Source organism: Neopsephotus bourkii, unplaced genomic scaffold (assembly GCF_033783945.1).
Source record: "Neopsephotus bourkii isolate Nb327-2 ecotype Australia unplaced genomic scaffold, CSIRO-AGI_Nbou_v1 NB_695, whole genome shotgun sequence".
Lineage (NCBI taxonomy): Eukaryota > Metazoa > Chordata > Aves > Psittaciformes > Psittacidae > Neopsephotus > Neopsephotus bourkii.
Window position 1 is genome coordinate 19,515 of NW_026901194.1, and position 24,238 is coordinate 43,752.

Below are 24,238 nucleotides of genomic sequence, written 5' to 3' on the forward strand. Positions count from 1 at the left end.
AATGTAGATCTAATATGTTTTTTTCTATACAACATTTGTCTAGTAATTTTCTTCTACATTGTAAGTGCTAGTGAAGGCTTTCTGGTTTCTCACAAGCTAAATGCTTTTCTGTTTAAATATTTGGTTTTTGTATGTTAAATGCACACAAGCATTAGTTCAGTCTTGTCATTATTTGAAGCTGCAGTCTGTCCCTGTTCTGCTTTGATGCCTCTAGTACCCATCTTGTCTTCCTTCCCTCCACAAGCCCTCAGCCCTGCAAGGCAATGCATGATTTTTAACTAAGCTCATCACCCTGTTTTGCAATAAACACTTTTACATTATTTTTCCTGAGAATTATCCTACTCAAATGGTGCATTACCATGTAAGTCTGCCTTAAATCTCTGAAAATGCCCACGCTCAGACTTTTCAAAGCAAAAATCTGGTGGCTGTTTGGAGCAGTGATTTACAGACTTTTTTCTGTGTATCTTGAGTTGATGAATTCCTTATTGCTTTGCCAGGAGTGGTAGACTTCTATATAATTCCGCTGAAGCTGTGCATCCCCTGAAAAAGCTGAGTACTTGAAATGGTACAGATGTCAAATGCGATGGATTACCAGTGTTAGCATTTGATACAGAACTGCGATGCTGGGAGGAAGAGCAAGGCATACAGGCAGTTTTTGCTTCCAAGTAGACTGTTTAAACCATAAGACTGTTAATGTATTATTTATAAGATCTGCTCCTTTACATTCCATTTTCCTCTCTGATTTTTGTCTTGTAGCGTTGTCCCTCAGACAACAGTAATACTGAACAATGACCGGCAGAATTCAATTGTAGCCAAGATGGTTGGGCAGGAAGAGCCCCTGAGCAGAGCAGCGGATTCTCTGGAAAATATCCTTAGCAAGTTAGTAGCGGTTACGGGAATCCTCCCCCTTCTCCCCCTTCATTCCCTCCTTTGACAGATCCAGTCTCTGCAGCATTTTGAAGACAAGAAATGAGAAATGTTCTAGGTGATAGTGTAGAGAATGACATGGAACTGGTACCTGAATATTCTACCAGGCGGACAGTTCTGCCTGTAGAGGCCTTGTATCAAAAAGGCAAGGTATAAAGCAATGCTTCACTCGTGATGGGGTGAGAGTATGTTGGAGGATGTAGGATTAGTTCAATGTTAGTTGAAAGAAAGAGTGTCCACAGCTCCATGTGTTTTACATGGATGCATAATCACATAGGAACGTGCCAAGATCCCGTATTTAACCAGCTGAAGAAGGAAGGCTTGTTAGAATTTATACTGTCTAAAGCAAATTTTAAATAAAGTGGAACTGGAGATTTTGGGTAGAAAATGTTCTTAAATAATATAATTTTTTGTTGTTTGTTTGCACATTGGGCCCAGACTTTTCCACTGATGCAAATTTAAAAAGTGTATCTAGAACTTTTTTTTTTCTTCTGCAGTTTTCTTTCCATTTTATTTTGCTGGATAGCAAAAAAGAAAAAAAGTGATTAGTCTGTGTTTTGAATGCATATGTTAGTGTGTACCTGTGCTGCTTTTTTGCATCCCAAGTGGATCTTACAGAGAAATTAAAGACAAGCATTTGGCATGGATGTATAAACAGTAGAGTAAGATCATAACTTGAGTTATGAACAGGAGTAGGATTGTTTGAAGGAGTATACTTTTATAATATATGTAATTTTGTCAGTGTTTTCAATTCCCTCACAATGATGCTATTCCTAAAGAAGGATTGTGTTTTTCCCAAAGTTATCTACTTTTCTTTTCCATAGTGCTGTTCCTGGACGTAGGCAGAACACCATAGTGGTGAAGGTTCCTGGGCATGATGACAGTCACAATGAAGATGGAGAGAGTGGCTCTGAAGCCAGTGACTCAGTTTCCAACAGCGGACAAATAGGAAGCCAAAGTATTGGAAACAACGTCACCCTTATTACGCTGAACTCTGAAGGTATGCTCATCTAACTGTAAGGCTACTTGAGCAGAGTAAATGAGGTGGTGGAATGAACTGGAAGCTGTAGAGGTCATATCACAGTTCCAACTTGGAATGGTTAGGCAGCACAGCAAGCATCAGATAGGAGTGAACCAATCTGAATGAGTCATTTGTTTGTTTCATTTTTGCAGGCAGAACAGCTAATTTAAATTACTTGTAAAAGGTAGTCCCCACTGTAGCAGTGTAGCTTTATACTTTAAGCCCTCTAAATTAACAGATGCAACCTGCAGGGTTTCCTATCACCAAGCTGAAATATTGTGTCAGGAAAAAAATGCCTTCTCTGGGAAATAAAAACTACTGGTACCATTTCTTCCTGTTATTTACTATGGTAGTCCACTTATGTAATTATTATGAATGTAAAATAGTTGTTTTAGCAATAGTAAGCAATTTTTTTGAGGAAATCCATCTTAAAAACAGTGTTAGAAGGATAGTGTGTAGTGTCAGTTTTCTGCAAATTCTTAGGTCTCAGAGACTAAAATAGAATATAGCGAAATCTAAATTTTAGATTAGCCTTATAAAGATATTCTATTTTGTATGGTTTGGAGATTTTGAAATGAATGTTTGTTTGCTAAATTTTAAACATGAACATGATGCAAAGGACACCGGCTTTCAGATGAAAACAGATGTGATAAATTGCTTTATGATTAGTTGGAAAGTATTGATTATTTTTTTTCAAATACAGATGTAAATTTGAACCCTAGACTTTAAAAGTAATTAGGAGAATTACTAAATCAAAAACATATTTATTGAATATTTACTTATGTGTTACTCTGGATGTGGTAGTTCATATTTACATTCATGTACCAGAGAAGAGTAAGTTACTTCAGGAAGTTATTGCAGGGAAATGTAGTTAAGAGGTTACCTTTCTACTTAAGAGGTAAATACAGTGTCTCTTTTTGATCTTTAACATTGAAATGGAAGGACTCTAACTTAGGAGTGATTAGGTTTCTTTTTCTTCTGCATGATCTCTAGCCACTGGAAAAAGCGTGTTGGGTGTGAGCAGTTTAGGATGAAATTAGTGACAGGGATTAATTCAAGATAGCCTGCAACCAAGCACTTAAAAGCTCATGTAAAGATTTCAGAACTGACTAAAAAAAATCAATGGGATACTTTAAAACTTCAGTGCTAAAAAACTGTGGAAGTCAGTCTACTGAAAGTCTCATGCACCAAAGGTTGTTTCTGAAAATGTCGTTCTAGGGCATCTGAACCTAGGACTCTTCGACTTTTATGGATGCACATACATCATACACATATAGTAAAGAACTTTTAGGTTCTGTCTTGTTTGTATGTGGTGAGATAGAGTTGCTTCTGAAGGGCATTAATTTTGAGTCAATGAGGTATTAAAGGAGACTGAGGCTGAGGAGCTCCTCTCAAAAAAAATAAAGATTGGATTGCAGATAGTGCTGATATTTTCATGTGAAAATACATATAAAACATACTGTTTGTGAAATCTGCTGGTATTTCATGCAACTTTGTCAGCTCTGCCAGGAACAAAGTTTTTAGCATTAGAAGGGTATTTGTTGTATAATGCCTATTTTGAGTTTGTTATTTGGTACAGATTTGCACAGACAAATGTGATGTTGGCCTTCTGTGCTGTTGTTGTATATGTAAATTTTGAAGAAACGGGTGATCCATTACTGTCTTCAGATCTGATTTCCTTCAGACCTTTAGAACACTCATCCATTAAAAATCTCTGAGATTGATGAATGCTTTGAGAATCAGATTAGTAATCCCCCACACCTACCTCTTCTTGCCCTCATGAAGATGAGAGGACTGCTTGCACAGAAGGAATGCTAAGCAAACTAGCCTGCAGTATGTTGCAGAAATTAAATTATTAATAAAGGAAGTGATGAAGAATAATAGGTCTGTTGTGCAGACTCGTTTTCTTCAGCATTAAAAGGCAAAAGTTACAGCACCCATCAGCTTGCTTTCATGGTCTGTGGAAGAATTCTGAGTGACTGAGTTTCTCAAAGGAATCTTGATTGATTGTAAAATAGGAGGGCCTGATAATGGCAGACTTCAGCTCTTACTCACTGAAATTAAACAAAGGGTTTTCAGCATGACTCCTATCAGTCATGTTGTGTCTAGAAAGCAGAATTGGACTGAGTTTATAGTTGGGTGTCCGCTGACTTTGGATATGGCATTGACAGGGGAGTATATTCAGAATTTAGTTAATAGATTTATATAAAGACATTGCTTGCTCTCTGCTGGCTGATTTCAAAGAGTATTTAACCACATATGGTATTTAAAAAAAACAAACCAACAGTGTTACTGCCTTTCTGTTGATTAAAAATAATTATACAGAAGCATGGAGCCCAGTTCCCACTTCCAGTAATAATATAGAATTAGTTTGGTAATTATTATTAGTAATAATCTAGAATTACTTAATCTCTAATTTTTGTGACAACCCCCCCCCTTCACTTTGGAATAATCAATCTCCTTTCACAAGGGGACGATAGCAGAAATATCAACACCTGGTGTATTCATTGGACTGCAGTTCTAAAAGTGTGTCCATGAAGTCATTGCACAATTAAAGATAGAACCCAGCAAGAATAGAATTAATCAGTATTGAATTACCAGTGTGAAATCAAATTAGGCTAGGAGGCTGACTAGTAAGTGACTTACCGTTTTTATTAATGTAATATTTTTTTGCATAGAAAATACCAAGTGTATCCTTATTTGGCCAACTAGGAAATATTAGGGTTTTTTAATTTAATTTGTAATTTTTCCCTACAGATATTAATAGCTGTTAAAAGTGACTAGTCTGCTGTTGTTTTGAAAGCATATGTTCGTGTATGCCTGTTCTGCTCATCCCAGGCGAATCTTACGGAGAAATGAAAGACAAGCAGTTGGCATGGATGTATAAATAGTAGTTTAAGATTATAGCAGTGTGCTTTACATGTAAAATTACTTTTCTGCATATGGGAGGATGATTTAATACTAAGATCAAAGCTCAAAACTCTGTTTTACCAGACTTCTCTTTTTAAGAAGAGAAGTTTTGTCCTCCAGAAACACTGAAAGAATTGAATGCCACTAATCCTCTCAGGATTTAAATGTGGAAGGGACATCAAGTTAAAACTGATTCACTTTGAATCTTTGGTTTCTGGAGTTCTGGATTGGAGCCTTAATTTAAATCCTAAGTAAAAAATACAAGCTTCTCTCACTGTACTGAAGCAAGGTACTGAATGAAGAAGCCCAAATGTGACCCGCTACTGAATTCATGTTTGCATGAAGTGAAAAAGCAGAAAGGTCTTACACCGGCAAACACAGAATCTACCAAACTAATCTGTGTCTAGGCTACTCTAGTCTGGTAATTTAAACTGTTCAAGCAGTGCTGAAATGTTAATTGTAAGCCTTGTTTTGTGTTACAGTTACACAAACTACAAACAAAAAAACTGTAAGGTCTAATTGACTTGATCATCTCCCATCTCTTATCCTTTTTTATTTTTCTTTTCTGATTTAGGGAAAAATCTCCTCCTAGTATTTTTAATACAACATATTAATGATGTTAAAAATGGTCCTCACTTTAACCAGGAGTCATTGTTTCAAACCAGAGATCTTTTTGTTGCAAAACCGTCTTTGTTAAAATCTTAGCTAGGAAGTTCTGATTTGGAAGAGCTTTTGGAGAGCTCCTATCAAAGTTGTGGAACTCCTCACCCACAGTGCATGGAACTAAATAAACCTGGTTAAACTTTCTGTTTTCTCTTTGTCTTTTGAAACATCAGAGCTTAGGTGTCTCCTGTGTTGTGGCAGGAATGCAGTGAAGCAGGTTACATCCGGAAGCTTGCTTTTGTCTTCATGTAAACTTCTTTCTGAACTGTGGCTTTTAGGAATTGGAAGTACCTGGCTGTACCCATATTTTTAGCATCTTTTGTGTATTTGTTTCGCCTTGAATGTCTGTGTTAGCAGAAATGTTTTCGGGAGGAAGGAAACCACCAAACATGAGTTACAGCATGACCTGTCAAACTTTCAAACAAAACATTTTACTGAGCAAGTACCTAAGAATTTCGACAGAGTGCTTTTTTGAAAGGTTTTGGTAGATGAGAACAACGTAAATATAATGAAAAGTAATTTTTTTTTGTGTTCTCCTGAGGCACTCTATACTTTTTCTGTAGATGAAGTGTATGCTATTCCTGTATAATGAAACCCATGTTTAAAAAGACAGGGAACTTGTTTGTTGTTCACCCTATCCTCCCCAGCGGGGATTACACATCTTTCTCATAATGGATAAGAAAAAAACATTTATTACTGGGAGATGCTTATAGTAAGTGTCAACATTTGGTAGATGTTGGGGTTTTTTAGTTTCAGAAGTCCAGTTAATTTTAACATGAGTGCGTTCTTACCGTAAGTTTTGGAGTACAGCCTATTCTCAGTTTAAACCAAGTTGTGCTTTTTCCTCATCTTGAATTTTCTAAGTAGGCTTAAAACTGATAAGTAATTGATTTAATGAAGAACACTTTTAATTATTTAGGCCTGGTGTCTATGTACACATTATTTTTTGTAATAAACTGTCACAGATCTTCAGGAACTGTTACAAAACCTGTGTTTGTCCATTTGGAGGATTTAATTGCTTGGTGTTTTAAATGGTCTATAATGCAATGACTTTTATTCCTCTGTTCAGCTGTAATTGGGGCAGGGTTGATATTTGTCTTAGGTGTATTGATGCTGTGCAGAATTGTGACTTAAATGTCATGAGCACCCTCCAGCTTTGTACAGTTCACTATTCTGTGCAAGCAGATGGCACAGGAAGAGATGTAATTAATTTCACTCATATGGTTTTGGATTGTGATAGCCATAAAACTTTATATACTAAACACTTTGAAATGTAATTTAGTTTTTTAATAGTTGCATGGGAATTTGTGCTAAGTGGCATAGTGGCACACTTCTGTTTCCCTCTTCAGTTGTCACATATTGCGCTTCTTACACTTTTGGGGTGGTAATAGAAGGAAAGCTTAGACTGTTAAGTTATTTTGAGGAAACCATTTTCCTGTGCTTTCCAGAACTTTTGTACATTTGTAAAGGTCTTTAGCCTCTTAACTGGGTTTCAGCAATCTAAAATGTTACAGCTGATATTTAGTGACTTTAGCGCACGGAAGTTAGTTCGTAAATCCATTCTTCAGGCCTCCATATCTGTGGATGTATTGGTACTTAGTGTTATGTGATACTTATTGTTAGTTATGTGATATATTAGTTATGTTCATCCAAACATTATTGAGTTCGTTTGGGTTTTGCCTTCCACTGCAAAAAGTAATATTGTGAAGAACATTAGAACCACACTAGTTTTAAATGACAGAAGTTTTAAACCTATGATATTAAATACCTACATTGTTTTCTGACTTTAATGAATTCTCCCGTAGTGGTATGTGGCTGTAGTCCTGACAAGGGTTGGTTTTCAATTGACTAAGCTATATCTTGGCAGCTGTACGCACTTCCATGCTGACCACAAATCTGTTAGAAAATATTCTGACATTCTCAAATGTATTTGTCTAAACTTTTTAACTGAAGAGTTTTAGCATTAGATGAAGGAAAGCAAGTTGCAGTAACTATGAAGAAGTAAGTTTCAGTAAGAAGGGTGTGCATATTTTCAAATGATGGATGCTTAAAAGGAACCTTTTACGTTCTTAGCAGATAACATCCGAGATGAAAATAACACTCTTCTGTCCAAGCTCCAGTTACCTCCCCTCTTATTTACTGTTATTTGGCCTTATATTTAGAAAGCTGTTAGAAGTATGATTTTCCAAACTCATCATTTTAACCCTATCATCTTCGCCTTGCATTACTACCTCTACTCTGTGTTACCCTCATTATGAAGGAATACCTGTCCTATGCCATCTGGGGTTGGTCTGACTTATGGATTGCCTTGCTTGCAGTGTTTTCCACAGCATCTTTATGCAGTTTTCTGCTTACTTGGGAGGATAACTGTCTGTAATAGTTGCTCCTAAAATTGTATTTTCTCATGGTGTTTATATAAAACTTAAGCCATAGTTAGGGTACCTTTCTTCTAAGACACTTTAAGATACTCTTCTTAGTGATGCCTTCCATCTCAGTGTGTGTTGGCACCTGCCTCTAATCTACCTATTCTTTCATGCCTTGTCCTTGGGTTGTAAAATTGCTGGGTAGGGATCTTTTTCTGTACTTAGTACCTTCTGCAACCCTTGGTTCTGATGTAAGAGTGTTACACTGTTGGATTTATAGGAAGTGATCAAAAAGTGTGGCTGTTGCATACTTGTGTTTTCTTATTGTTGCGTAAACTCCTTGGAATTCGTGTAGAAAAGTTTGTGCTTCATTCATAAAGAGCTCTTTCTTGGCAAGTCTGGAGCTTTCATTAAACAGTAGTTTCAGTATTTTGCATTGTTAAGTACTGTTTTACTAAGAAATGCGTGCAAACAGCAGAAAGCAAAGAACAGATAGTATCCAAATATACTTAATAATCTTTTTGATGAATTAGTTTTGCTAGGATCAGGCAGTTTTGTGCATCCTCTGAGGTGTTGACTTTCATTTTGAAAAACTTTGCAAGAACTTTGCTCTTCAAAATTTCACATTAGAATATGGGTAAAACCAGAATTTATTATTTTTATGCAGCTTATATACAGGAAAAATACTAACTGAAGCAGCTGCTTCAGTTTAGCTTGACAAAGCTCAAATGTTGAATACTTTGAATACAGTTCAACTAATGAATAAGCCATCAAAGGCACTGTGATCATTCTGTTATTGCACACTTCTGTAGGAGATCTGATGAGAGCATTATTGTGCTTAACATTAGATATTGCTTTCAAGAGACAAGGGGCTTCAAGATGTAAGGAATATTATAAAAATACCGTTCTTACACACATTCAGTATATGGTAGCATTTAAAGTATTTAATCTGTGACTTACTGTACAAACAAGAGGAGCATCTGTTCCTAAAACATTAATGCACACTGTGTTATCCTTTTAAAGTTTCACAATAGAGTTACTGTCCTATTTTCAATATGGAAGAAGAAAAAAAGCCAGACCTCTCATCCTTGTGGTCTAAGAACGTCCCATTCAGCATTACTGTGTTGCTTTAAAAACAGATATTTTTAAAAATGTCTATGCCAAAGCCAAGACTTTGAAATTATGAAGAAAGAAACACACTGTCCTTAGTACAAGTACATCCCAAGTATGTGAAATGCTCTTGAACACAGCTCCATGAAAGCTGTTTTTAAGTGATACAAATAAAATGGCAAGATCCCCTGACTTGGAATTGGTTCAGTGAACTTTGCACTTGATACACGATGTTGGAACCAATTAGGATAGTTTTGTATCATATCTGCTTTCTCTGCATTCCTTTTGCTTCATTTTAAGACTAAAAATACAGAACTCAAAATGTAAATATGTATTTTTTGAGAAGATAAGGGAAAAATGATATGCATAGTGTGTTGATTAAAGGGTGAATGATACTTTTCCAAAGAAGATTGTTTAGTCACATATTGTCTCTTCAACTTTGCATCTGAAACAGTCATTTTACAATAGTAGTATTAAATTGTGCTCAGGATTTGCTTTCCAAATGTTGAATCCAAGCACCTATTTGTATGTGGCCCAGACTTATCCATCCACAAGATTTTCCAGTTCACTGTAAGATCAGATCTCACATGTTATGTGATGATTTGCAGCACTTTGCTTTTCCTGCCAAGCTCCTTATGACCAGATACAGACAGCGAGAAATGAACTTTTAAATAGAACCTTTTTGTACCTGAAAAAATACTATATGTATCTGATCTGAAGACAATGATGAGACTTCAAGAGCTTCAGTGACTTGTTAAAGACAGAGGGAACTACAGAAATTGATGTATTTTAATTTTTTAAGTACTGGGAGTAAAAAAATGAAGGGACAGTTTCTTCCAGGTATCTGTCACAGTGATCTTTGGAATTGACAGTCTGGTCCACTGTGTAAAGATAACTATAGCAAAGAGGCAATAAACAAGAAAGTGGGCAAACCCCAAAGTAGAAATCTGGTGTTTTCTGACATGAAACGCCTTTCCTAAAGGTTTTAAAATTCCACATACTCTAATTTTCTCAACTTTATCTGAATTTTTTTTTTTAGCGGATCATTTTAAATTACAGATGATTATATAGTCCTCATTTTCTACTTCTGTTGAATAAATTCCTTGGCCTTTCATGAGTCATAAAGTAAGTGTCTTTTTGTCTCATGGATTTAACCACGTACAGAAGCTCAAGCCTTATTTTTAACAAGCAAGTAATCTCATTTATGTTATGCTGAGACTTCTATGCACACCATAGTATTTGCTGAGACAAGTTTGTTCTGGTACTGCGTGCCCATGTATAGCTTTTTGCCCTATATGTTGTCCATCAGACAGCTGAAGAAACCATGAGTGCAGGATATGTATTCAAAGTATCTTGGATAGTATGATGGTCCCCTAACCACAGGGGCTTAGAAGTTAACTGGAACTATGTCTTTGTTAGCCAAATCCTTTGTGCCGTATAGAAGATTACACCTGGAGCATGAGGCTCTTCAGGCTGTCTCTTTTTATTTAATATATTGCAAATTAAACCTTTTTCTCCCTTCAGAATAGTCAGGCAAAAAACTCCAGTTCTGTGTCAGTGTCTGATGTTCATGGATATGTGTGTGGATGTTGTAGGCTTCCTTTGGTCAGGACTCCTTAACTGCTTTTTATGGTGGGAGAAGGTTTTGTTGAACATAGCTTTAAACAAGTTCTTTAACCAGTTTTATCACCAGCTTTAAATAGTGTTGCTAGATTTATAGGTTAACATACAGCGTGGTTATCACTCTGTTCCTTATGTTTGATGATGATCAGTTAATGAAGTCAGTGGTCTGTAGTCTCGGTCACTACCCCTGTGAACCTCTGCAGGGGCAAAGGACTCTGGCTAATTGACAGGCGTTTATTTAAAAAGATGATGGTAAATCTTTTACACATCAGCCAAAATATTGTTTAATTTTTCTAGAAACGGGTGTTTATTTTTGTAGGCTAGGATTTGGGGGGTTTGGGTTTGGTTTTTTTTCTTTTGTTTTTAAGGGTAAGTCACCTTTCTGCCATTGTTCTCTAGCTATGTTGTTTTTCTCTGCTGCAAATGCCAGATTTGCCCTCAGCCTTGTTAGTAAAATAAACTACTTTCAATAATGCAAATTGTTAATTCAAGTGTTTATATGGGCCGGTGTTTCCTTTTGTTTTCCCTTCTTAAAGGAGTGACTAATAGCACCTATTGAGAGAGCAGAGCCTGGCTTTCCTTCTGTCTTACTGTTAATGCTCACATGTCAGACTAGGGAGTGTATCCCAATGGAAAAATGTGAGTAACAGTCATGCAGTCATGTGTCTGTCATCCCCCTGGTCAGGAAAACATACACATGTCCAGAGTGAGTCTGAAAGCTGTGGCAGCTCTTGTCTAGTTTTTGTTCTCTTGACACAGTTTTTCTTGATACTACCCTTCAAGCTTCCATAGAAAGGCTTGTTTGCATAGCAGCCCAGCCGCCTCTCCTCTCATGTGTCCCTGCTGAAGCAGAGGAATGGTCAGCTGTGTGGTGAGATAAAAGAAATGGACTTAATACAGTGAAAAAGATTTGAAAACAGCATTGAAAGGTGGACTACTTCTGGATTCGGGAGAATGGAGATAAAGACAAATTTTCTGACCTTAAAAAAAACATTAATCTGTCATTAAAGTGAGCTTCTGCATACAGAGAAGAAATTAGATAAAAATGTCAGGACTTGTAACAGGGAAGTGGGAATTATCAAGAGCCACTTCTCTGATGATACAGTATGAGGTGTAAAGAAAGGCAAAGAAGTACCTTTCCACACAGCACTCAAAATGCATTCAAAATGCAGCAAGGCCATTAGGAAAATTAAAGGAAAATACTGCAGGGCTAAACAAGAAAGGTGTGTGATTAACTGAGTTACAGGTGAGCATGTACATTATGCTTCATTGTTTGTAAGTGTGCTCTTCAACTGCATTCTTCCTCCCCAGTGCTTCACATGGTGGTTGTGTTTTGGTAGCGTTTAAGAGTAGAAGAAGCTGTGTGTGGTTGTGCAGTGCCTAGTAGAGTTCTGACTCTATGTCTGGCTATTACAATGTATGTCCTGAATAACCTGTCTCATCTAGGTTCTATCTAATTTATAATGCCTGGTAATACATGTAAAGAACCATTTCACTGAGCATAAGAGGCTGTTTGAGTGCATGGAATTTCAAGTGGTGAAGCTTTAATCAATAGTATTAATGTATTTAATTATTCAGGGAGAACTTCCATCAAATTCTCAGTCTTTCTGCCTCTCTCCGTAGTCTTTCTCCTGCACCAGTTGTTCAGAGCAGTTCTGTCTTAGTCATAGCTAGCACTGTATTTCCTCTTTTCACCGGGTTTCTGGTGTGCCATTCTCATATTATTTGCTCTATGCAGAGTGCTAGGTATATTGGCAGGCTGATAGGAGTTATTCTTATATGTGGTAAGGAATAGTTTATCTTTTGTGCCCTCGGGTAGTTGCAGCAAGACAGAGTCACAGTTAACCTTAGTCATGCAAGTTCCACTCCATGCAAAATGATTATAAGGCAGATTCCCTTTCTGTTGAAGCTTTTAGAACAGGAGGAAAATGCAAGAGATAATTTAATGTGGGGCTTGTCTTCATAGGTCAGAATAACAAGATAATGTCTTTTTTTCCAGGCTGTTAGCAATAAAAGAACAGTTTCATGTAGCAGAAACAGTATGTTCTGAACTGCATGCCAGTGAAGAGGAGGGGGAAAAAAAAGGCTATTATTTAGCAAATTGAAAAGAATCTTTATAGTTTGCATAGGTTGATAGCATTTGTTAAAGAAGCCTGCAAGTCAAAGGTGGCCTGTAAGTAGTAACAGCTCTTACATCTGATAGTAGCTGTGAACTGGGAGGAAGTAAGGTTTTGCTAGGATATAGAATCATTTACTCAGACTTACTAGAATTTCTTTGCCAAACTTCCACATTTATGTCGAGATATTTTTGCTTTGACAGCTCTTCCCAGATTTTTATAAAACAGTCGATTTATCTTCAGGAACAGACTGTTGTTTTCCCTGATAATGTTAACCAGACTTGTGGTGAGGCCAGACACAGTGGCATTCCAAACAAGTCATAATTAATCCAAACCACCTTATTTTTCAGATGGCACCTGGTACTCTGAGCAGAAAACAGCTAGTGTGCCCTGTTATATAGCTCAGGATGAAAAGGTTTAAATAAAATACGTATTTAAAAATTGCAAGTGTATAAAAATATATTCTGAACAGAGCATTAAGTTCTGATTTCAACAGAAAAGTTTGAGGGACTAGCTGCCACATTCGTCAGCAAGAAATATATTTCTCTACAAATTATTGTAGTTGATAATCTGATATTTATAATGATATCAGGATTGCATAATCTAACATTTGCTTCATACTGGTTTTAATCTTTGTAGTAAACTTACATCTGACATGTGGTATGACTCAATCCAAAGGTCATGTTGAAAAGTGTTTTTTAGTGTTTCAGTTGCTTTTATGTTATGTTTTATTACGTACTTTTGGCTTGTACTCTGGTGAAATGCAGGCTGCTTAACCTGTGCCAGTACTTGGAAATAAAGATGCTGCTTGCGGAAGGTCATGTTATATGTGCAAAAGATATGCTCATCTGTCTAAACTCTGTCACCCCATTTTGTGACTAGAAGGGTTATGGAAAACAAGGATGTGTGACTCTGTATATACCACGAACCTCTACTTTAAAGGCATTTATTGCAAGATAAATCATGTAGTTAAATTACTTTTTTGCATTTTTACCATTCTGAAGGTGTGTGAAGCAACAATGAAACATGATAAAGCTCTAGTATGAGAGGACCAAGTGATTCCTGTCAGGAAGCTTTGTTTTACTCCACAAAGTTGAGCAAACATAGAAATCAAATCCAAATGGTCTGCGTCAGTGAGCATTGAAATAGGGCTGGAATGTTGTTCTATCCAGTTCCTGTAGCATTGTCAAGATTTGTACTGGGAATTCTGTTTTTTATCTGGAATGAGAGTCTCATCCCAGGACCTGTGTTGCGTCCATCACTTCCTTAGTGACTGGTCATCCTTACGAACTCCAGTTCTAGTTTCTGGTTAGTCAGGCACCAACTGTTGGCATTATATGCAAGAATTGATTTCAACTGAGGACTTAGTATTCTTCTTAAAAAGAATAGTTCTTTTTCCTGCCAAACTGAGAGGCTGGGGGGACAGAAATAAAAAAAGTTATTTATATATAAATGTGTGTGTTTATGCACAAGAGAAGCTGGGGATAATTCTGCTGCTAGTAACCATGTGCTTGAATAGAAGATGCACTTGGCAGATGATTAGTGATTAGTGATTAGATTATTATCTTTATGCTGGGCCCTCTTCCTTAGTAAACTGGTTGTTCAGGACATAATATAAATTACTGGCCAGTAAATTTGAAGACAGACTATAGCTTTGATCAGGGTCTCTGGCTACATTTGAATGATTGCTTGAAACACTATTTTAAACTCATTAAATTAGGTACTGCTCATTACTGATTATCATTTAAATTCTTAAATTTATAATCTGGTTTAGACTCATTTTGATCTGATTCTTTTGGGGGAAAATGCAGTTCAAAGGTTCTAGATTGCTGAGGTTAGCTGTACTTTAAGAATATTATGGAGTTGCAGTAATCTTCATTTTTAGGGGATGACTAACTTGATGAATGAGAATGCTGTGAGTAGAGTGTGTTCTCTCAGCTGCTGGCCTCTAGTAAGACTCTTTAAAACGAATATGAGAGCAAATTAGACATCTGACTAATTGCACCATGTAGGCCAGAACAACTGGCAACAACTCTGGTCACCATTGGTGGGAATTTGAGGGTGTTTGTAGCCAATCTTGTGATCCTATTAGTCATGCTAAATTTTGAAGAGGCTCATGGAGACTATGAAGAAAACTGGAATTCCTGATGATAACTTAAGAAATGCTGACTGTAACTTGAGCTCTCCTGTTTCATTCTATGCCACATTAGAATTTGCACAATCTCTGTTTTTAGAGGATTACCCCAATGGGACATGGCTTGGAGACGAAAATAACCCTGAGATGCGGGTGCGTTGCCCCATCACGCCTGCTGACATGCTGCACATCAGCACGAACTGCCGTACAGCTGAGAAGATGGCATTGACTTTGCTTGATTATCTCTTCCATCGCGAAATTCAGGCCATTTCCAACCTCTCAGGCCAGGGGAAGCATGGGAAGAAGCAACTTGATCCTCTCATGATTTATGGAATTCGCTGTGAGTATGATACTGAAACCTTTGAATTTATCCTGTTAATGAGGCAGAAACTGTGTGCTTACAATTAAACTAAGTTATGGAAGAACGAGGTATGTATTATTGTGGTCAGACAGATGTTTTGTTAGCCTTTGTTTGTGAAGGAATCCTAATGGGCTGGTTTAATTTGTTTTGTTGTGGGTATTCACCGGAGATTCCTCAATCTTGTGATCTGAATTGGAATTTGTTTGCAACTACCAGCTATGAGCACGCCAAGTGTAGTAAAAATGGGATAAATAATACTTTCTCAGGTAATGGAACAAATAATGAAACAAATTACACAAATTTAAATATTATTCAAGTGTCTAAAACAGCATGGTCTTGACTCTTTAAGTTTTTACTTCCCATTGTGTGTTATTTCAGAAGACTTGCTTACACTGAGAAGAAATTTGCAATCTGTTGTAAAGCAGGGATTAAGTATCATAAAGTGTCTGGATTCATAACAGAAATGCATATGATGCTAATGTTCTTCGGTCTGCTCCAGTGTTCATGGGGTTTTTGGTTATTAAACCTATTAGGTATTAATGAGCAGATACTTCTTATATTGAAGATGCATTTTTTTGTCAATTTTAAAGTAATCATGTGTTTTGAGCGTGGAATATAGCAGGCATATAGCCACTAGTTTTTAGTAAAAAGAAGAATCTGGACATATGCATCTTGTACATATAGAATACAGTAGCCACTAGTTTTGAGTGACGAATTGTCTGGATATAGGGATCTTGCCTTGATACAGTGACTTCTGGTACAGGATTACTGTGTGAATACATTGGAGACAGCCAAGTGTTCCATGTGCTATGGTGTAAATATTTTCTGGGAAAAGAGGCAGGTGAAGGTGTCTGGCAAAAGTGTTACAGCTCTCATGTGATACCTTTGCTATGCATGTTAATGGGGAAATGTGTTCAAATGTTAGTGTGGAATCGAGAGTCTAAAAATTACCAATTTCACTAACTGAACTAGTTTTTAATATACCAGTAGATCTCACTGTTAAAAGATTCTTTATGGTCATATCTTATGTAGGTCACCAATGAATTAGTAGAGTGGGAATGATTTGTTGTACTGGAGTGTTTTGCATGCAATTGTCAATTTGAAATGCTAGTTAAGGCTTAAGAACACAGCCAAAGAGAGCTTACTTTGACTGGTGTTTGAAGAATTTGATGTTTTTATGCTTCTGTTAGGGCAGTGTGTTTGTTAGTTACATGGAAAAAATCGAGAAGAATAGTTGACTGCTGTGCTTTCTTTATACTGAACAGAACTGAGGAAATGCAGTGCTGTTGACCTGATTTTGTTCCTAATAATAGAAAAAGATAGGCAAATCTAACCCCTTCGATTTGCTGCATGAGGCCAATTTTTGTCTCATTACCTACCTGAAACAGAAGACTTCAGGCATCTACTCAAACATGTTAAATGTGTATGCTTAAGGGAGATTGTGATTCAAAGTAATTGTGAACTCCAAAACCTGTTTATCTGTTCATCTCAATATAAATGACCTTGTTCCACTGTGGTTTTTAAATTTTAGATTTTGCTTGACAATAGTTTTTAGAAACATGAAGAAATGAATCTTGTTCCGATATTAAAGCAAGTTGCTATCAGCCCTTTTCCCCATCACTTAAATCTGTGCACACAAATCAAACGAGAGAGTTTATAACTGAGTGGGAAGAACAAGCTTTTGAAAATGTGAGTGTGGGGAAGGAATGTGCACATGTGACTGAATGCTCAAGCTAGGGATTATGTCATTTATATGAAGCATTCTGACCATGAAGAAATGGGATTAGAGAAGTGATCCCTGCAGTTGGAAAAGGTCTGCAGTGGCAGAAACATGGCAGTGGATCAGAAGCAGCAGAACTCGGAATGATGGACTGGGCACAGAAACCAGTGTCTGTGTCTTTGGTGTCATAAGTACAATTCAGAATGTTTGGGATCCAGGTATCTGAAAAATATCTTTATTTCTTCATGTTGGCTACTGAGTTGATTTCTTTTGGGAGCTAGTCTTTTAAAAACTGGGGGTTGTGTATGTGTCTGGAAAAAAATACACTCTGTGTGAATCTGACCAGAATTTACTTTCTTGGGTACCTAAATGTTAATGGTTATTGGCAATGATTTGTGGCAACAAATTAAGAGAATGCGTGTAAACTTGGTGATGCAGCAAATTTAATAGTAATGATATTGGTCCAGAAATGATGATTTCATGTAATAACTTAATATGTCATCACTGCCAATAAGTAGGTTGAAATGAAATTTGATTTCAGTAACCTTTTCACGAATTCACTATGCTGTGAATGAGCATATGGATGCCTCATAACTTTTGAGGATGAGATTCTGGCCATGTTCATTCCAGTAGCAGAACTCCTCTTGAGGTCAGCTGTGCCATGATTTGATCCCTAATATTTGTCAGTGAGGTACTGGGAAGAGCTCTGCCATGCCATAGCTACTTTGCTTTCAGCTGTTTACCAGTGAAGTGTTGTTCCATAAAATCTACCAGAACCTGGGTGCGGTGCTAGCATGGGAACCAAGTTAGGCGGTTGTCCTACCAATGTGGTTTGCTTCTGCTGGGAGCAGTAATACTTTGATGCATTATTTTAAATTTAAATGAAAAATCTAATGTCATCAGCCTTGCATTTGCCAATCATAGCTAGAAAAGCTGAAGCCAGTATAAAGGATTTTATTTTTCCTTTTGTTTCATGTTTCTTAAAGTTTGTCAGTGGAAAGATTCCTTCCTTTCTTGAAAATACCAACCAAATCTGCATTTAATAGAGAGAATATTTTGTATAATATGCAGAAAGTATAGAAAGTGAAGAGATGTATGTTTATTAAAAGATCTTGATATACTGAATTAGGTTTACCGCAAGAGAGATGAAAGTTTATCTTTGGAAATATAAATATTCACTTGTGGTATAAATTTGCTTGTGGGGTGGCAGTGGTATTGAGGAGAGTTTTTTGGGCAAGAAACCAAAATGACTTAAGCACACTATATGTCATTAAGTAGCTCATTACTTCAGCCCTACTAAAAATGTAGACATTTTCTGGTGAAATATGATATAAGAATGTCCACAGTTGTAATTTTCTTTGTGTAACAGAAAATACTGGTTTAGGTCTCTTGAGATTTTATATCAATCTCCACTACTGAGTTTGAAAAACCAGATTTCCAAATTAAGAATTTCACATTTATAAGAAAGTTGATAGCACAAAGGATGATGTTGCATATACTCTTGGAAAAAATTGAGAGGGGATTTCTGAAATTTGTAAATTCTTTTTTAAAATAATCTAAATGAAAACAAGGCAACATCAGTTAAATGAATTAACATTTATTTCATCTGGAATTCATTGCTATTGTTTAAATAACGTGGGTAAAAAAGTATTACCTGAAAATACCTTACGCTAAAGTCTGACTTTTAGGTGTACTGTAAATGATGTATATTCTGTTTCAAATGGCGCAATGCTTTTAAAGATGCAATTAATAATGTAGAATAGAAAGAAATTGGTAATGAATAATTGGTGTTTCTGTTGTGTCGTAATATTGCTCCCAGTAAAGATGGGGCCACTTTTCTACTGTACTAGTTGTAGGTGATGTTAATACACTTTGCTACGAGAGTCAAACACAGCTACATGTCTTTAGAGGGGTGCTGAAGTGAAATTAAGCACTATACTGCTTTAGAAAATTCATTGACACAGTACTGCTTGAGAAGGAGACCACCCACATTTGTTTAATAGGAAACACATTTGACTCCTGCTTAATTGTGTAGCATATGTCAGTTAGATCAGTGTATGTATATATGTGTATATATGTGCTCATGCACATAACCCAAATGTAATGTGGGCTGGGCTGGTTTAAACAACTTGTAACTCGTGTCATATAAAACCTGCGGATCATGGTAAGTCACTACTGTTTCAGGTTCTCATTTGCTTGTAGTGAAGATTTTGATCTTAATAGCAATGCGGGATGAACAACAAATACACAATACTTCTGTTTAATTTTTCTCAATTGATACCCTTTTTTAAATACTAGAGGAAGGAGAGCAAGTTGCTTCTCAGAGACAAACAGCTCTAACGTTTCTCACCGGTGAATCTTGTTTTATGACATAATGCAGACTGCTGCCATTATGTAGAATGTTTTATTTAAATAAATACTACAGTTGGTGAAGGTGTACACTATAAATACAGAATGTATTTAGTATTTTCTGTTGTGTTTTTTTAATTTTCACTTAAAAACCTTTTATTGTTGTATTTTTATAAATAATACCCATTTTCCCTTTTATATCCTTCTTTTCTTTCCTCATCTTTGTATGCTTTTTTGTACTCTCTATCTGTCATCCTTTTCATTTCCTGTTTATAATTACGGGCTTCATGTGTCTCATTTCTGAATATTGTACTAGTCACTAGCTATCACACTGTGTAGTGTACACACAATGGCTTAATACAGTGTTACACCCAGATGCAACAGAGATTGCTACAGGTCTTGATTAACAGTAATTGTAGACATCTATCTAGGCCTTGGATTCCATCAGGAGACATGAAGAACTTCAAAAAAAAAGAAAATTTTTTCAATTTGCTTTTTTGTCCTATCTCTTGAGTATCTCATCATCACTAGAAGTTGATGTATTTCTGTTATTGGGACTGTTGTAACTGCATTTCTAATTGTCATTTCAGTCCTTCCCCCTTGAGAGATCAGACCCAAGAATCAGTCATGCTCTGGGTACTCTGGAGGTTTGGGGGAAGAAGAACCGGGTTAGTGGCAATGCTCAAGGTAGTAATTTGTTGAGGACCTCTCATGTTTTCTGCTTAACCCATGTTCCTGTTTCTTCATTATGTATAACGTTAATCTTCCAAGCTGTAGTAGTCTAAAAAGTTGTGTGGTTTGTATCCGCATGGATGAGCTAATCTTGTGGTCCCTGGAAATACTTTTTGCCAACATTTTCTTCCCCTGGTAATAAATAACGCAGACTGTAGGTCTTTGGAAATAAAAACTCGCTTCAGCCTGTTCCTTTGAGGACTGCGGTGTTATCAGACGCCGCAGTGCATTTCCCCTCAACTGCCAGATCATGGCTTAGAGGTAGGACTGGCTTCAGTTCACAGTTTGAAGGGTTGAGGGTAGGCAAACTGGCCTGGTTCTGCGGCATCGTGCCTGTGGCAGGTGGGGCAGTTGCAGCAGGTTCTCCTGAGCTGTGTGCTATTCAAAACCTCTGCTCTGAGTCTTAGCCAGTGAACCTCCTCTACCTGACAGGTTCAGATCAGTTGCACTGTGGTTCATGCTGAAGTCCATGAGTGGTGGTTGTTGTTAGGGACAGAACTTGGGAAGAGAGGAGGGAGAGTTGGAAGCAATGTTGAACTAGCTCATGCTCAAGAACAGAGCTCAGCATGTCTTTAAATGGAAAGAAGTGAAAGAAAGCATTTCTGTTGTGGTTTTCTCGTATTCAGAAAGCACGAGTGGTTTTTTTTCTGTGGCACCCTTGGGAAAAGCCTTGTGATGCAGCAGTGCTGCTTTTTTCAAGCATGTTGTCTTCCTCAGAGTGGTGAAAGTCTGGCTTCAGTTCCAGATAGCTGCTTCTTTGTGAATCAATTAAATGCTGCCACATGGAGGGAAGTGATAACCTCTTTTGAGGCTAGGCAAGAAGATAATATGAGAACCCATTGAGTTTATCTCGGCACTGCAGTTCTCATAAATGGCATCAATGCTGGCACTTGCTTACTGACTTTATGTAAGTGCTGTAATTTAATGCTGGCTGTTGTTTTCTTCTTTCCTGAGCACTTCTGTTTATTTCAATTACTGTCCTGGCCAGTTACTCTTTAATAAGCTAGAGAAAAAAAAAATGCAGCAATTTTTGGATATAAAATAAATTACTGGCAAAGTGTTTTCTCTCTCCTTCTCACACTTCTCTTTTTGTCCTTGCATTATACAAGTGATGAATTTAATTTTCCACTCAAAAATGTAAGCAGCTGCTTAGGCTGTCAGTTGCAACTGTGATTGCATGTAACTTGATTGTGAATGATGTGCTTTCAAGTGTTTGTGAGTTCATAGGCTCTACAGAAAGAAGAAAACCGATGCATTAGGTCATTTGGATCATCTCTTTCCAGTCAATGCACAATTGTTCCATCCTGTCAATACTTTTCTGATTTGGCTGGACTTATTTGAAGTATGTGCTGAAGCGCGCTGGTCCTCACTTCTTGAGAGGCAGCTAAAACCAGTCAGATAAGTCTGTAAGCATAAATGCAGTTTTTTTAAGTGCTGTTTGGGGGATGTATGATGAAAAGAGTGGTGAGTTCTGTAGCTTGTAAGGCAGTGTGCTCAATGGGAAAGTTACTGCTAAAAAAAGATAACTTAGTTGGACAAGTGCTGTTTTTTTTCTAGTGAAAATCAAGGGAGTCTTGTGTGGATTTCAGAAGTCATTACATATTTATGTATTAGCAAGCCCCAAACCCTGATGTCAGCAAGAAGTACTGGACCATTTATAATCAATGTGTCGAGTGTGATGTCTAAGGTTCATCTTTATCAATACTGAAGTCCAAGCTATAAAGCTGTAAGTGAAATAGAGGGCTTTTTGTATAACTGTTGTACTAATTACTGTTTTCTTTGGGCTCTATACATGGAACTTCTCCAGTGTTATGACTGTCTGCAGGGTAGTTACTTCAGTGTGCACTGCTGGTGTCCCTTTAGGGCTGAATTCAGAAGATGCAGAGTGTGCTTTACTCTCAACATCTGTAGAGGAGCCTGGTGGTAACCCAGAATCACTCGGGCTCAGTTCCTGCATAAATAAAATATCCTAATGAACTTTCAATGGACTCCAGACAAGAAATATTTTCTTTACTATTGAGGGCTTATGAATGACAAAATTGAACTTTAGCTGTGTGGTTTTTAGAAGACGTGAAGAGCCTAAGAAAGTATTTGATCCCTTTTGAGAGGGATCCCTTTCTGAGAGGAAAAGCAGCTCAGCCACCAGAGATTGATCGATGCAGCAATAACGTACATTCGCCTGGAAAACGCATTGTTGCATGCAAGGGGAGCTGTGATTTCACAAAATCTCATAAACGGAATTCCAGAAAGTTGCATAGCTTTTCCTTTCCTGGCTTTGAACTTTCTTTTCTCCATTTCACAAGGGTTAAAGAGCGAAGTGAGGAGATGCCTCGAGCTGACTGCAAGTAAAACGTAAATACATTCCCGCAGCGTTCAGGTTTCTGTCGTGCCAGTCCTTTCCAAACCCACAAGCTCCTTCGGAAGGGGAGAAATCTTCGTTGTTGATTCATAAGCGAGTTTTTCTTGGCGGCACGTGTGGTGGCGTTTGCCATCCAGATGGGCTCCCGAGGCTCTGCGGCGAGGGCTTATGTAACGGGATGTCTTGGGAAGGGGGTGGTTAAAGCAACAACCCTCCTTTTTCCATCAGCCCTGCCGCTGGTTCTGTCAGATCGCGTTGTGCTGCTCTGTAAAAGACAAACAGCTGTTTAATCAACTTCGCTGTAAGGCTGTGGCTATCAAAAATGACCTGATGTGTGGTTATTGGCTGTGGCTCCTTAAAATCAGAAATGCTTATTTTGATCAAGTGTTATTGCTTCCATTTAGGTGATTCCATTTGTTTTGAGTATCAGACTTTGATTTCAAACAGTAAGTTGATCCTTTGGCAATAAACACATCATATACTTAGGTATGTTCCATTCCAAAACAGATAAAACTTATGGAATTGTTTCTCCCAGTGAGTAAAAGGAATAGCAAGATCTTTGCTTTGCTGACCGTGATCATAAATGAGCACTCTGACATTTGAATGTGTAAAACTGGAAGGTAAATTTAACTGAAAACCTAAGAACATGATATACTCTAAGTGCATTTTTATTATGCAAAAACAAGGTAATAGTTACTACGTGCCCATTAGGTATTTAATTTGAAAAGAGATTGTTAGTGGCTGGGTAAGTCAAAAACGTGTTGGGAGTCTTTAGGTCCTAATCTTCATGAAAAGCCATTTCAGCTGAAAATGCTTGTGCAGTCTCTGTGGAATGCTGTCGCTGCAATTCTTAGCAGTACAGCTATAGCTATATGAAGTATGCAATTTTGCTTTCATATGGAGACCCAAATGTTGCAGGAATAAATACATTTGGGGAGGAAATGAAACGTAGATCTTCTTTTTTTCCAGGGTATCTTGTTTTTATAAATCTTTGGATTTATGCAAGGTTTTGTTTTTTTTTTTTGTTTTTTTTTTTTTTTTTTTAGAGTAAGCAATGTGTTTTCTTTTAAAAATGGGGGAAAAATAGAATCAAATATATGTCATTTGTGCAGCATCATTGTGGTGGAGTACATCTCATGTAACCTGTGAACTGTAGGAAGCCTGTAGTAGATGACATGAAAACTTTTCTATTCTGGATTATAAAACCCCTGATTTGGTCTAGAATTACTTTCTCATGGAGTTGATTTGATTAATTTAATAATTTAGACAATGTTTTTGATAATTAGGCTCTAGTTATTAAACAGTTACATTTATGCAGGTGTTGATATTCTGTCACCATCAGAGAAATATGATCAAAGGACCCCTACAGGGACTGGTATAACACACCGTGTGGAGCTTCAGTTGCAGTATATAACCAGGAACATGAAAAATACTCTATTTTTCTAGTGATTCAGTTGCTTCCATTTTACAGCACATCTCTGGTTCTGCAGTCCTGCTAACCTTTTGTAGCACTTTGTGTGTGCTGCAGGAGAGCAGGGTATTGAGCAAACAAACATACACATGCACCGATCAAAATGCTGTTGATTTTTGCCAGAATGGTAAAGTTGAGGTTCCACTAGATGGCATTATTTGCATGGTTTTGGCTGTCTCTTGTCAAACCAGGTTCTGCTCTTGGTGAAATAGATAAAAAGAGACTGGTTATTTTTTGCAGCAAGGTGGTAAGGTGTGTCTGAGTATAGGAGCTTTTCTGCTTTAGAAGAGGATGCAGTGGTGGAATTAGGGGATTCTAGATACTGATTGATTTTATTTTGGTTTTAAAAGTTCTGGTAGGGTCCTGTAGACCTGCATG

At 37.2% G+C, this 24,238-nt stretch overlaps 1 protein-coding gene across 2 annotated transcripts in view; it reads left to right on the forward strand.

Moving 5' to 3' along the window:
- Positions 1-713: 713 nt before the first annotated feature.
- The window catches only part of LOC133212424 (protein BANP-like), a 110,830-nt gene continuing 87,305 nt past the window's right edge, over positions 714-24,238 (forward strand). Inside the window, exons 1-3 of one of the 2 annotated variants that reach the window (XM_061353814.1) lie at positions 714-879; positions 1,752-1,927; positions 14,969-15,208. In XM_061353814.1, coding sequence (XP_061209798.1) covers positions 818-879; positions 1,752-1,927; positions 14,969-15,208 — 478 coding nt within the window. In that variant the 5' untranslated portion in view covers positions 714-817. The remainder of the gene's footprint in view (positions 880-1,751; positions 1,928-14,968; positions 15,209-24,238) is intronic. The other variant, XM_061353815.1, reaches the window with a different exon arrangement.